Below are 14,851 nucleotides of genomic sequence, written 5' to 3' on the forward strand. Positions count from 1 at the left end.
GGGTTTTGTTGTTGTTTTTTTGTTTTTCGAGACAGGGTTTCTCTGTGTAGTTTTGGTGCCTTTCCTAGAACTCACTTTGTAGACCAGGCTAGCCTCGAACTCACAGAGATCGGCCTGCCTCTGCCTCCCATGTGCTGGGATTAAAGGCGTGCGCCACCACCGCCCGGCTGGGTTTTTAATTTATAGGAAAAACATAGTATGTGTAAGGACTGGTTTGGTCGCATGTCTTAGGCATGGAGGTCTTAGGACATAGTCTCTAGGGGACACATTTACTGACCACTGTACAAAAACAAACAGACGGTACTGATGCAAAATGGAGTGAAGTATGGTAAGGAGGTGACACCTGATTAGGATCAGGAAGGAAGGGAGTGAGCTCCTGTGGGACAGAGGGCCTGGGGCTGGGCTGCACTGGCTCCAGCTGGGTGGAGAGCCGAGCAGGGTGGGGCTCCTGACTTGTTCTCACTGGGCTCTCTGCTCTCCTCCACTTAGGGCTTGTGTCTTCAGCTCTGCCGCTGGGATATGATGGCTGCCGCAGCTCTGTCCTGGTGTTTGGGCCTCTCCGTCATCCTCCTGTGTCTGGCTACACCTTGGGCGTCTGCAGAGGTGAAGGGTGAGGACCCAGCATTTTGATGTCTGTGCTCTCCCTGGTGGGAGGCCGCATCCCAGCCTCCTGCTACAGAGAGGAGAGTCATCCACGGCAGGGGTCGTGGGAAGAGGGATGAGGTGATGGGACCAGAGGGCAGATGCTCACCTCCCTGTGGCCTGCACAGGCTTCTCCCAGGGACAAGTAGGGGCTGCCGATTGCCCCTGTTTGGCCATGGACAGGCTGGGGTCCCTTCTATTTCTGAAGCTCAGTTTCCTTCCTTTGAAAGGGGTCTGAGTTGGGGGGGGGGGTGACAGGTGGCTCAGTGAGTGAATGCCTGTCATGCAAGCATGAGAACTTGGGTCCACATTCCCAATACTCACATAAAAACTATTCAGGAATGGGCTGGCAAGGTGGCTCAGTGGTCAGTGTGCATGCCCCACACACCTGACAATCTGAGTTCAGTCCCCCAGATCCCATGGTGGAAGGAGACTGTCAGTTCCCCAAAGTTGTCCTCTGGCCTCTATACACATGCCATGGCATCTGTGCTATGTGCACCTGCATGCATGTACACACACACACACACACACACACACACACACACACACACACGAAAAAATCAGGCACTTGCAATCCCAGTGATGAGGTAGAGACAGGAGGATCCCTGGGCCTTGCTCACCAGCCAGTCTAGCTGAATTGTCAAGCCAAGGTCTCAGTGAAAGAGCCTATCAAAACTCCAAGGTGGATAGTGCCTGAGGTTGTTCTCTGGCTTACACACACACACACACACACACACACACACACACACACACACACACACACACGACGATGAAATGAACTTGAATCCCTTTTCTGCCTATCTGAGTCACCTACCTCCTCCTCTGGCAGGCACAGGGTGCCAGGAGCAGGGTAGTGAACATGCCCAGAGGCCATGTATATCCTGCAGCCAGTCACTCACACCCTACTTTGCCCACAGACTGTCCCCATCTTGAATGCTTCTACAACTCGAGAGCCAATGTCTCCTGCGTGTGGAGCCGGGAAGAGGCCCTTCAGGTCACCTCCTGCCACATCCAAGCCAAGTCGAGCGTCCGGTGAGTGTGGCCTGGTCACAGAGCAGAACCTCAAGTCTGCGGGAACTCTAATCTGAATCCTGAACCTGAGATTCACAACAGCTAGCATCAGGCTCAGTCACTCAGTCATTGGGGCTCCTGAAAGTGGGTGGGATCTAGGCTCTAGCTGAGAGTTTCAGAGGTCCTGGGCTGGGTAGTTTGGGGACAGTCATTGTGAGCCTCTGATGCCAAGGCTGTCAGAGGCAAGCAGAGTACTTGGTGCTTCCTACATTTTTTGAACACTCTGGTGTTTTGGGAGAACCCTCAGGCAGCTGTGGGGTCAGGGACCATTGCCTGGGATGCTGTCCTGTGGGGACAGGAAACATCTGGGAGCCACAGGCTTCTTTAAGCTTAATTTAGCTGCATGGAGCTTGGGGGTTCTTGGAGTGGGGGTGAGGGCTGAGTTGATTTGTGTTCCCTGGTCACCTTGGCTGCTGGGAGGCCAGGCTGGGGGCTGGGGTGGTGAGGGCCTGAAAAGGTATTCTAGAGGGGAAGGACCCTGGGAGCATGGGAGGCAGCCGGCTCTTCGCCCACTGTCCTGCTGTCCCTAGCACAGGGGTTGGGGAAGTGAGAAGTGTCTTTGGGTAGCTCTCTAGGCCTGCCTTGCTTTCTAAGGTGTCTTTTCTGTTCTGCAAGGACCTGGAATAAAACCTGTGAGCTATTTCCTGTGAGTCAGGCATCCTGGGCCTGCAACCTGATCCTCGGGAACCTAGATGTGAGTAGCATGGGCGTTGGTGTGTGTGTGTGTGTGTGTGTGTGTGTGTGTGTGTGTGTGTGTGTGTACACGTGTGTAGTCAAGTCCTTCCAGCTGTGGGCTGGGGCCTCAGGGTGGTTCTGGACCTCTGCAAGCATCAGCCTGGTGATGTAGAGCAGGTGATGTAGATGCTTGGGCTGAGAGTGAAGGACAGAAGGTGGGGATACTGGCCTGCACCCTTGCTGTCCCTGCACAGACTCTTGGTCCCTCACCATCTGCTATGAGTCGTGACACCCTTCTGCATCCCAGTACAATGACAACCATACCAGACTCTGGCTGAGGTCTCAGCATCGAGGCTGTAGGGGAGAGTGGCATAGTAGAGTTGGGCATCCCTGCCCTGGTACTGCCTCACGACAGCTCAGTGACTCTGTGCAGCCTCAGTGCCTCAGTTTCCCCTCCCGTAAAATAGAAAAGAAAATGGAAGCTCCCTCGAAGGGTCATTGTGGCACAGAGCAGATACTGAGAGTCGTAAATAGACCCCCATGACTTTTGTCTCCTTACCAAGGAAGAATCTAAGGCTGAGAGATGCGGTGTCTGCTGGAGGTCACCCAGCCACAAGCAGCCGAGCTGGGATTGACCCCAGGCCTGTGGGCTCCTGGTGGCTTTTCCATATCGCCCATCTGCCTCTTGTAGAGTCCAGACCATGCGGATGTAACTTAAAAGTTTCCTCAGACCCTCTGAGGAAAGGGCCAAGGCAGGGGTAGGGGTTTGCCCTGGGGAGCCTGGGCTGTGTTGTCCAGCCTTTGGCAGGTTCCACACGTTCTCAAAGAACGGGAAGGGGAGGATGGCACACAGCACAGCTGGTGAATCTCCAGCTGTGCCAACATGGGGGCTCTGCAGGGACCGCCTTCCATCCTTTATTTCCTAACCGTGTGACCTTAGGCAAGTCCCCAATCCTCTCGGTACTTCAGTCTCCTGGACTAACGAATGGGAATGGGGATAGTATGTGTCTGTCTTAGAGAGTGGTAAGAGAATTCAACGAGGTAATTTATACGAAGAAGAGGGGATAGAAGTCCCCAGCAGCCTGGTACTGGCAATTTCTTCAGGACAACCGCAGAAATAGTAACCAAGTCGTGCTATTATTAAGTGGGTAAACCGGAACTGGTAGCAGCTGTGAGAGATGACGGCAGTGTCCTCAGCGAAGTGGGAGGAAGCAATACTTGGTTGGTCGGGGAACTCTGATGGCCAAGTTCAAAGTTTGTGCAGGTCGGAGGGGTTAGGCCTCAGGGCTTGGACTGCAAACCACCACCCAGGCCCAGAGCATAGGTCCTGCCATGGTCTGCCTCTGAATCTCCTCCTGCAGCCTACTGTCTACACAGGAGCCTGTGGCACGGCCTATTTGGGGGACCACGTCACTCATCCTCTGTGTTCTGGTCATTCTGGTCAGCTGTAATGGCCTCATGTGAACCCACTTCCTGCTGTCGAGCTGAGTGGTCTGAGCATCCCTAACCACAGGCTTCTAGAGTAGCACGGAGAGGGACCACTGTGTTCATCAACAAGGTGTGAGCAGGGACTGCTTAGCCATTTCCTTCCGGAATAGCCGGTGGTAAGGCTATTCAGTAGGTCCAGTTCTGCCTTCTCTGTGGATGACCTTTTTGGGGGCTTAGCTCTTTGCATACCTCTTGTGATGAGAAACTTCCTCTCAACCCTGGTGGCCTACTTCAGTTTATATCAGGGATTACTGAATGACTATGCTCCCTGTGCCAACCTCAGCTGCGGTCTGTGTTTGTAAATAAAGTTTTATTGGGATGTGGCCCTGGTATCGGTTCATTTGCTGTCTGTAGTTCTTTTAAGACAATAGCAGAGTTGAGTTGTGACAGAGGCCATGTGGTCTGTGCAGCTAAAAGTGTTCACAATCTGGCTGGCTGCAGACAATGTTTGCTGGCCCCTGCCTTGGATGGCTGGTAGAGGCAAAGCTTGTCCTTGCCTTGATAGTTCAATGGCCCCTTCTTCTCAATGGCTTCGGATAGCTACACCTTTGCCTTTCCTCTCTTGTAGTCCCAATCACTGACTGCTGCAGATTCCCTCAACATAAGCGTGGTGTGCTGGGAAGGGAAGGGCTGGCGCAGGGTGAAGACCTGTAAATTTGACCCCTTTGAGAACCGTGAGTATGGAGTCTGGGTTTGTGGGTCCCATCTCTCCTGGTAGCCATCAGCCTCTGAACCCTTCTCAAACCTGTCCCAGTGCCTACCTGGAAAGCTACCCCGCCAACCCTGTCCTCTCCACCCTACCCCACCTCTGCCTGGAAGATTCATACTCACCCTTCAGCTCTTGCCTCGTTGTAAGTCTATCTCCCATGTTGGGCTGGGAACTCCCGGAGGGCAGTCTCTGCCAGCCCAGCAGCTCCCCTCTGAGCACTGAACTCCAGGCCTGCGTAGGCAGAGCTTGGGGAAGGCTTGTTGAATGACTAGGTGACCTTGGAGGCTGCCTCTAGAGAAGAGAAGGGGTAGAAGGGAGATCCGGGCAGAATTCAAATCGTAGTCTAGCCTTGACTCGGTCTGGCTGGCAGGTCATTGAACATGTTGGGGCCTTAATTTTCTTCTCTGTAAAGTGGGGAGAATTGAGGGCCTCATGATGAGAAGGAATGTGAGCTAGGATACATAAACTTCTCAGCATCTAGGCACAGGAGAAAACTTGTGTTTTGTGGGTGGACAGATTCTCAGGGTTATAGACTTAGAGCAGTTTAGTTCAGGGAAAATGAAGTACATATCACACTTAAAATCCACACAGGCTGGGCATGTGGCTAGAACACTTGCCAAGCTTATACCAACACACTCTCACAAATATTAACAGACAAATATATTGAATACATATAGTGTAATTGAGAAGTGAATCATAGACATGTTTATGGTTTATATTTACATTTAATAAGTATATTTGTGGAACACACAGATGTAAATTTATATTAAATGCTATGTAATTATAGTTATATGCTTATAATTATTTAAATTATGTTTTATACTATATAAATGTATTCATATGATTACAAATACATCAATAATAAAGATACCTGGATAAAATAAAGTATATGAGCTGATCCCTGTACAGCTCTCAGATCAGTATTCAAGCAGGGCATGGTTGCTTGCCAATCCTGGAGAGTGTCCCAGGTACCAAAGGCTCAGCAGACATCTCAGTCCCTGACTCAGACATCCCAGGAGTGGGTAGGAACAAAAGGAAGAAGATTCCAAATAGATTCACTGTGAGTTGTGGACAGAGTAACAAGAGTAGGGGTGTAGGACTGAAGAGGAGCCAGTGCAGAAGAGGAGCAGGTGCAGAGGAGGAGGAGGAGCAGGTGCAGAAGAGGAGCAGGTGCAGAGGAGGAGGAGGAGAAGGTGCAGAGGAGAAGGAGCAGGTGCAGAGGAGGAGGAGGAGCAGGTGCAGAGGAGAAGGAGCAGGTGCAGAGGAGGAGGAGCAGGTGCAGAGGAGGAGGAGGAGCAGGTGCAGAGGAGGAGGAGGAGCAGGTGCAGAGGAGAAGGAGCAGGTGCAGAGGAGGAGGAGGAGCAGGTGCAGAGGAGAAGGAGCAGGTGCAGAGGAGGAGGAGCAGGTGCAGAGGAGGAGGAGGAGCAGGTGCAGAGGAGGAGGAGCAGGTGAAGAGGAGGAGGAGGAGCAGGTGCAGAGGAGGAGGAGGAGCAGGTGCAGAGGAGGAGGAGGAGCAGGTGCAGAGGAGAAGGAGCAGGTGCAGAGGAGGAGGAGGAGCAGGTGCAGAGGAGAAGGAGCAGGTGCAGAGGAGGAGGAACAGGTGCAGAGGAGGAGGAGGAGCAGGTGCAGAGGAGGAGGAGCAGGTGAAGAGGAGGAGGAGGAGCAGGTGCAGAGGAGGAGGAGCAGGTGAAGAGGAGGAGGAGGAGAAGGTACAGAGGAGGAGGAGCAGGTACAGAGGAGGAGGAGCAGGTGCAGAGGAGGAGGAGCAGGTGCAGAGGAGGAGCAGGTGCAGAGGAGGAGGAAGAGCAGGTGCAGAGGAGGAGGAAGAGCAGGTGCAGAGGAGGAGGAGGAGCAGGTGCAGAGGAGGAGGAGGAGCAGGTGCAGAGGAGGAGGAAGAGCAGGTGAAGAGGAGGAGGAGCAGGTGCAGAGGAGGAGGAGGAGCAGGTGCAGAGGAGGAGGAGCAGGTGAAGAGGAGGAGGAGGAGAAGGTACAGAGGAGGAGGAGCAGGTACAGAGGAGGAGGAGCAGGTGCAGAGGAGGAGGAGCAGGTGCAGAGGAGGAGCAGGTGCAGAGGAGGAGGAAGAGCAGGTGCAGAGGAGGAGGAAGAGCAGGTGCAGAGGAGGAGGAGGAGCAGGTGCAGAGGAGGAGGAGGAGCAGGTGCAGAGGAGGAGGAAGAGCAGGTGAAGAGGAGGAGGAGCAGGTGCAGAGGAGGAGGAGGAGCAGGTGCAGAGGAGGAGGAGGAGCAGGTGCAGAGGAGGAGGAGGAGCAGGTGCAGAGGAGGAGGGACAGCAGGTGCAGGGGAGGAGTCAGGACAGTTGCTGAGGAGGAGTTGGTGCTGGGGCTGCTGTGTGGTGGAAACGGGGCTGAATGTTCTTGGTGTCTTAGTGGTTGATCCGTGATACCTGTTCCCTCCTCTCCGTCTGCAGTCCGCCTAATGGCCCCTCACTCACTCCAAGTTCTGCACATTGAAACCCAGAGCTGCAACATAAGCTGGGAGGTCTCTCAGGTCTCTCACTACATTAACAGACACTTGGAATTCGAGGCCCGCAAACGTTCCCTGGGCCACAGCTGGAAGGTGAGGACATAGCCAATCCCCTGCCTCTGCTGCACCTTCCTGTTCTGATGCATGCCCTTGTCCATTTCTACACACTGATGTGCAGCTGTTTCACTGTGGTCCTCCTATATTGCTTAGCACTGCCTGCTCCTCCCATGCTCTTATAGCCAGAGGATGCAGCTATGTAGACCCCATGGTGAGACAGTATATGAAGCTCAGCTGCTGCCTTTCCACATTCCAAATCCAGACATTCCCTGGCTTCAGGGCTTCAGGGGGTGGTGGGCTGAGACTCATCATCCACACACTCATTCCTATACTTACCTGGGGACCCCGGGATTCAGGGCCCCAGCAGCTGGGGGAGCAGGGAGCTTTTGAGAGGGCCAGGGAGAGGCTGCTTGCTTAGCCTCTTGATCTGGCTATGGGAGGTGAGGTGGACAATGGAGACCTTGCTGAGCGGCACCCATCTCTGCTCAGGATGCACCCCTGCTAAGCCTTAAACAGAGACAGCAGTGGATCAACCTGGAGACGCTTACCCCTGACACCTCATACGAGCTCCAGGTGCGGGTCAGAGCCCAACGAGGTGACCACAGGACCTGGAGCCCCTGGAGCCAGCCCCTGGCCTTTCGGACAAGGCCAGCAGGTACAATGGGCAGCGTGGAGGGAGCTGGGCAGGGGCCAGGGTGCTCTAGAAGCTACAGGGGTGGATCTGCACCTCCCATAGACTCACTTGCCAGAGACAGGGCTACTGAGAGGATCAACTATGGCTGATCATGTGTGGTAGGGAGTCTTGTGTCCACTCTCCGGGCCAGGGGCTACCTTTCCCCAGCTTTACGTGTAGGCCAGGTACTGTGAGGCGAGGTAGCTCTGACAGAAACAAAGTAGGCATAGCCTCTTAGCCTGGATACTGTGGGGCTGCCACGCTGGTGGGGGACTCTTGAAGGCACATCCCTCGTCATGTTACTTGCTGAGTTCAAGGGACACAGAAGCTCTAGGTGTGATACTCAGGGGCAGCCTCAGTAACAGGTAGGGGTCAGTCAGTACAGCCACGGGCTCTGCTGGGAATGCCACAGGGCCATTGCTTTTTAAGTACAGTCTGCCTTTCAGGACAGGTGGGCTTAAGTAGGATCGAGGATCAAGTCCCCAGTAAAAGAAAGCCTGGCTAGACACTGATACCTGGCAGGGTGTGGGTGGGGGTGGGGTGAATCTGGGGTTCAGGTAACCTGCTGAGGGGCCACCTCTCACCTTCTACCTTCTCTTGCACCCTGAACAGATTCCAGGAAGGAGACCCTGGCCCTACCATGGCTCAGACACCTTTTACTGAGCCTTGGGTGTGTTTTTGGCTTCTTGAGCTGTGTCTACGTTTTAGTCAAGTGCCGGTACCTCGGCCCATGGTAAGGATGTTCCTGACCAGTGTTCCTTCCCCACCCCATCTCTATCATGTGCGTCTTTCCAGGTTGGGCTGGCCTGAACCCTGCTCCCTCACACCTGGCCTCCCTCTGTTCCCTCCCCCAACAGCTAACTTGGCCCTGGGCCCCATCCCCCAAGGTGGAAGCTGGTATGGGAAGGGGAGATTGATTGCAGCAGGAAGAGTCCCCTGGGGCTTCCCTGAAGGTCACAGGAGCCCCTGAGTGTCTGTCTTGTTGCCCTTGGTCCCTTCCTATCCATTCCACCCATGTCACACTCTTGTTTAACCCTCCTTAGAGATTCCCCACCACACTAGTAATATATCCTCTCTGTTGGAGATGGTACGCCACTCAGGAAGCGGCTCCCCTTTCTCCAGTTGGATATGTTCAGGTTCTGAGCAGCTTAGCAAGTAGAACCTGAGGAAGAATTCAATGTCCGTTCACTGTCTCCCTGAGGCCAGCTGTTATGCAGCGCATGGCGGGCGCCACCCTCCATGAGAGTGCTCCCTAGGAGGCCTTGCTCCTGCCTCCCTCTCTAGCCTGACCCTTGAGGGCCTCCACTGGAAATGGTGCCACGAACCATAGTCTCTCCCACTCAAGAGCCATCTTTGACCAGTGCTCAGTTCTGGGTCCACAGAATGAGCAACGCTGTTACACGTTTGGTTTAGGTCTGTCTTGTCAGTGTGTCAGCTTCTGGGGAGCAGAGGCCTTCTCTGCTGCCCACTCCTGGGTCTCGCCCATGTGGCGTTCTCCCTTAGTGAGTGTTCAGTCAGCATTGTTGAATAAATGAGTGGACGTGGGATGGGCCCATCCCCTAGTCTCAGAACCGGGAAGCTGGTGGTAGGACATCATACCACCCCCTCCTCGGCCTCCCCCTTCACCCCTCCCCCTCTTCCCTGGCCAGGTTGAAGACAACTCTCAAATGCCACGTCCCAGACCCCTCTGAGTTCTTCTCCCAGCTGAGCTCCCAGCACGGAGGAGACCTTCAGGTAGGAGCCAGGGGTAGAAGACAGAGGGGGTGGTTGATGGGCACCCCAAACATAGGCTGCAGGGCAGAGGTATGATCAGGTGACAAGGGCTTTGCCCTAGTAAGAGGATCCAGGGTGCTGCAGTGAGCAGCCTCTTTCGTGGGCCCAGCTCTGTCCCTGCTCTGGCATGGTTCTAAGTCCCACGGCCTTGACTCTGGCTCTGGCTCTGCCACTGCCTGGCTGTGTTAGCATAGGCAAGTTATAGAATCTTACAGGGAGAGGTGAGTTGGGGACCCGCCAGTTCTTTTGTGGGCAGGGCTTGTGTCCTTCTGCACAGGCTGCCTGTGACTTGAGCAGAATGGGCCCTCAGGGACACTGACCGGCTGGTTAACTCCATACAAGCCGGTGGAGATTCTAGCCCTTCTGTGTCCTCACACCTAGTTTAGTCCAGGTATACAGCAGGGGCTTGGTAGCCAGCCACACTGGCTCCTAACCAACATCCCCTGGACATCTGTGAAGCAGTACTGTGGCTGTGTTCATCTAGCATGTGGCCTAGGCTGATAAGTCCAGAAAGTCCATCAAGATATCAAGGCTATAGGATGCTTTTAGGTCGGGGGTGGGGGCTGCTCCTGGAGGACCCGGAGGAAGAAGAGGAGGAGGAGGAGGAGGAGGAGGAGTTGAGTTCAGTGGTGGGGTAGGAGGTAGAGTGGTCCACTCACTCTCCTCACTTTCTCTGGCAGAAATGGCTCTCCTCGCCCTTCCCCTCCTCCTCCTTCAGCCCTGCTGGCCCTGCCCCTGAGATCTCTCCACTAGAGGTGCTGGAGGGAGACACCAAGGCCAAGCAGCTGCTCCTGCTACAGCAGGACACAGCCCCCTCACCCTCGCCCAGCGGCCACTCCCAGACCAGCTGCTTCACCAACCAAGGCTACTTCTTCTTCCACCTGCCCAACGCCTTAGAGATCGAGTCCTGCCAAGTGTACTTCACTTACGACCCCTGCATGGAAGAAGACGTGGAGGAGGATGGGCCAGGGCGGTCCGAGGGATCTTCCCTCCCTTCTGTGCTCCCTCTGGCTGGGGAAGAGGATGACTACTGTGACTTCCCACCCAGAGATGACCTGCTGCTCTTCTCCCCCAGCCTGAGCTCCCCCAACACTGCCTTTGGGGGAGTAGTAGCCCCGGAAGAGGAGCCTCCCCTCTCCCTGCAGGAAGGACTTCCCTCTCTCCCATCTCCTGACCTGATGGGCTTGCAGTGCCCTCCGGAGCTGGTGCAGGGAGGTGATGGAGAGGAGCTATCTCCTGGAAGCTCAGGGGAGCAAGCCAGTGTCCCTGAAGGTAGCCCTTGTGAGCAAGGACAGGACACGGCCCTGGCCTCTGTGCTGCCTCCAAACACTGACGCCTATCTGTCTCTTCAAGAACTACAGGCCCAGGATCCAGCCCACCTGGTGTAGACTAGGTTAGGTCAGGTTTGAAGGGAACCGGTTGAGGACTGTTCCTGGTTATCCGCACCCCAACACTTAGACATCCTCTTCTGAGCTCCACTTGCTGCTCTCTGGTCCAAGCAGGATCTGGGGTGGGGAGGGGTGGTCAGCTCCACCTCCCTCTCTAGTCATGAGGTCACTAGCTTCCTGGACCTGCCTTACTCCTGCTCACCTTCACAGAGCAGCCGGAACCTGCTTCCCCAAACACAAATGTGCCCATGCTCCTCTTCTGTCCTTGAGCTTGCCGTGGCTCCCTGCCCCTCCGCACCCTTCCCTGTCCCAACTCTTGCCTCGCCAGCACTGCTGTGGGACAGCTGTCCTCGGGGTGTGGCGTGGCTGCTGCTGTCTTAATCAGCTGCGTCTACCCAAACTAAGAGAGCCTGGTAAGACTGGTTGAGGTCTGTTGACTGTTGACATTCTCTCATAGAAGGAGGGGATGGGAAGGGTCACCAGAGATTCCAGCCACTCTCCTGCCCGCCATCTCCAGCTATGTGTAATTCCGCCCCTGGTGCGAGTGTTCTTGGAAGATGCTGGCATATGCCGGGGGTGGCGGGGAGAGGATTGATTGAAGTGAGGACTCCATCTATGTAGCTGTAGTGACATCATCACCTGCTCTGGGGTGGGAGTTTCTGTGATGGAGTCCCCTAGGCTCCTGTAAGTAAGCCTCTAAGACTCAAAGATTCACCAAGCTGGACTTGTGGATTCCTGCCTTTGAAGCCATATATGGGAGAAGCAGATATCCGTTCATGTATTCCCCCCCTCATTCTCCCCCCAAAAAGCATACTCAACAAGCATTGTGTCAGCATTGTGTCCTTTATGTAAACCTCACAAGGATCCCACGGGGTCCCCTGGAGTCCCCCTCTTGAGTGACACCCATTCGGGCACTATTTGTTGTGCCTCACCTAGGTGACAAATGTCCCTCATCTTCACCTGGAAGTCCTGTGCGGCTTCCCTAACGCATTCACACTTCCCTGGTCCACACTAGAAGGAGCTGGTGGGGATAGCGCCTGACCCATCTAGTTCTTTGGAGCTATTTCTTGACCTCCCAATGACAGGCTCAGCGTGAACACAAATACCTACACAGCAGTGGCTGCTGTACCTTTCCACTCCATCAATTCATGAGGGAGCCTGCAGGAACGTTAGCGCTGAGTCCCAGCAGCCCAGGCAGAGATGGCATGCCTAGGTGTACCCTCTCACCCTCAGAGGAGAGCATTGCTCTCTAAGGCAGCTCCTCCAGCACAGGTCTCAGTGTCTGTCACTGTTCCAGGGCTGGTGGCACCATGGTGATCAGATCCTATCTCCTAAGGGAAGCAGAAACCCAGACCCAGCTAATGGATGCCCTACCACAGTGCCTGCCTCATGGTTCCTGCTCATACTCATTGGCTGCCTGGCCAGACCACAGCTCAAGCTGACTGGCAGCCTGAGCATAGAAGGTCTGTCACAGAGGCTGGGCCTGATCTAACCAAGCAGATTATCTCTCAATCAGATGTCCTGGGAGCTGGTGCTTGACACACGGCCCCAAAGCTTAGCAAGAAGAGATGAGCCAATGCAGAGGGTGTTTGGGTCCCATGCAAGAGTTTTCCTGCCTACCAGGGGTCAGAAGTCCTGCTTCCTTCTGTATGAAATCCCACACATCCCCTCCTGCCACAGGATGCTGTCTGTGACCATCCTCCTCTGTCTCAATAATGGATTAGACCCAAACACCGCATCCATACTCTTGACTGTGTATCCTGGGCAAATGTAAAAAAAAGGAATTCTTTTGCCTTAGCTCCCAAACAGAAATAGAACTTATTTCCACTGTCTGAAGAGATCTGAGGAGGATTTGGTTCTCTCTCTTTTAATGATCTGTGCATGCTGTCTTTGTAATTATTCCCTGAGAAGTTTAAAACTCTTTCATTTTTTTTGTTTGTTTAAATACATGTATTTAAAGACTTTTCATCATATTGTTTCTGTGGCTGGAAAACTCAATCTTTCTATAAATAAAAGGCGATTATAAAAAGCAGGTACAATAAAACTACGTAAGGTGTGACTCTGATCTGGGGGTGGAGCCTAGTGCCAGAGCTCTGCCTAGCTGGTTCCATCCCTGGGATTGCAAGGAGAGTAGAGGGATAATGTTTATTTCATCGCTGTTGGAAGCCCATCATTTCAGTCTAGAAGGATGATACTGCTGGAAACTGAGGGAAACTTCCTCCGTGAACAAAGCGTCGATGCTGAGAACATCTTTGTCATTTATAGGAATCAGGTTTCTGTGCACAGATATGCTCCAACTTCTCATATCTCCACATCCAGGCTTGGGCAAGTGTTCCAATGGATCATAGACCATGAATCGATCTATCATTCATTTATCTCTCTGCCCCCGTTCCCCCGACCCCATGTAGTTATCTTAATGATCACTTTTCAACTATCGGGATTTTTGCAGTGTCTTGAGAAACAATAGTCAGCAATCTCTACCATTCATGAAGCTGCTCATGTGGCAGACATTGCTAGTTGATTATACTTATGCGTGGCAGACACTGCTAATCAACTGCACCTACACATGGCAGACATTGCTAATCAATTGCATCTATACATGGCAGACACTGCTAACCAATTGCACCTATACATGGCAGACATTGCTAATCAATTGCATCTATACATGCGAGACACTGCTAACCAATTGCCCCTGTGCAGGGCAGATCTTAATACTTAATCAGTCTTCCTTCCACCAGAGGCTGGATGCAGTTTTTAGATTCTGCAGTACTGTTTCTGGGGCAGCCCCAACTGCTGAGAACTGGCACTTAGCAACATGTCTGGGTTAGGCTGCCTCTCTGTTTCCTTCTACAAAATGAGCTCTTCACTTTGCCGGGCTGAGTCTCCAGGCAGGGAGAGCAGATGCTGAGATGGGGCAGACTGGAAAGCTGAGAGGACAATGAGCAAGGGGCCCAGAAGCCCAGCTGTTCCCCATGTCTGGTGGGAGACCTGAGCTGGCGCAGGGTGTAGAAAGGGGCCACCGTATGCCAGGTGGAGATGGAACCGTGAACCAGTGCCACGCATGTCCTGTGGATATCTTGGGAGAGGGGCCAGGAGGGAGCAGCTGGCAGGGTAGTGCAGGGAAGGGGGTGCTAGGATCCCCAGGGTCAGATTTCAGGGGAAAGGTACCAGCTGGAGAGTAGGCATAGCCCAGGCTCTGGAGAGCCTCAGGTACAGAGTGGGGAGCAGGAAGCAGCTGGGAGCACCGAGGGGTGCAAGGAAGAGGGGGCGGGCAGAGGGGAGGAGCTTCAGGCCTCTCCTGTGTCCTTGGTAGCCTGGCCTGTACCTTCTTCATTCCCCAGGTCACATCTCTGCTCTAAGCATCTTCCAGAGCCCGAGTTTTCAGGTGAATTATGGTAGAAATATTTTGTTCAAGTCGAAGGCCAAAATCCAGTCTTGCCTCACTCGGTGTGATGGCGCTGTGATGGTCAACAGAGGAAGTCTCAGGAAAGCGAAAGTAAAACCAAAACACCAGAGCACGTTGGAGGCCGGCACTGTGGCTCAATCTGAACCCCAGGATGGGGCGCGGTGTCTAAGGCTGGGGGACCTCAGGTTTGAAAGTAGCCTGGTTCACATAGTGAGTTCCAGGTCAGTCTGGACTACAGGGCAAGGCCCTGTTCCAAAAGAAACAAATTTAAATAAATAACCACAGACCGGTCAACTCCCTCTGCCCCACCAAAAAGGTATATCTGTCACCTCTCACGGCCTTGAGAGGCAGGCGTTTGCTTCCCACTTTGCAGATGAGGAAGTCGAGGCCGGGGTAGTTGAGAAGTCTAGCTGCTAGTGGGTAGAGACATAGATTCTGTACTCCAGGCTCCTCAGTCCCTAGCCTCCTGGTAGCCAGCCTCGAAGAAA

General features: G+C 53.8%; 1 protein-coding gene across 1 annotated transcript; it reads left to right on the forward strand.

Moving 5' to 3' along the window:
• Positions 1 to 498: 498 nt before the first annotated feature.
• Il2rb (interleukin 2 receptor subunit beta) lies at positions 499 to 11,384 on the forward strand. The gene is made up of 9 exons (XM_059247871.1): positions 499 to 610; positions 1,560 to 1,674; positions 2,329 to 2,407; positions 4,445 to 4,550; positions 7,011 to 7,159; positions 7,613 to 7,778; positions 8,409 to 8,529; positions 9,446 to 9,530; positions 10,250 to 11,384. Exons 1-9 carry the CDS (start codon positions 520 to 522, stop codon positions 10,955 to 10,957), a joined length of 1,620 nt encoding a protein of 539 aa, XP_059103854.1. The 5' UTR covers positions 499 to 519; the 3' UTR covers positions 10,958 to 11,384.
• Positions 11,385 to 14,851: the final 3,467 nt, after the last annotated feature.

Source organism: Peromyscus eremicus, chromosome 20, assembly GCF_949786415.1.
Source record: "Peromyscus eremicus chromosome 20, PerEre_H2_v1, whole genome shotgun sequence".
Lineage (NCBI taxonomy): Eukaryota > Metazoa > Chordata > Mammalia > Rodentia > Cricetidae > Peromyscus > Peromyscus eremicus.

Coding starts and splice junctions, on each gene's coding strand:
- Il2rb (XM_059247871.1), top strand. CDS start 520: ATGATGGCTGCCGCAGCTCTGTCCTGGTGTTTGGGCCTCTCCGTCATC. Junction 1,675..2,328: donor CAAGCCAAGTCGAGCGTCCG/GTGAGTGTGGCC, acceptor CTGTTCTGCAAG/GACCTGGAATAAAACCTGTG. Junction 9,531..10,249: donor AGCACGGAGGAGACCTTCAG/GTAGGAGCCAGG, acceptor TTTCTCTGGCAG/AAATGGCTCTCCTCGCCCTT.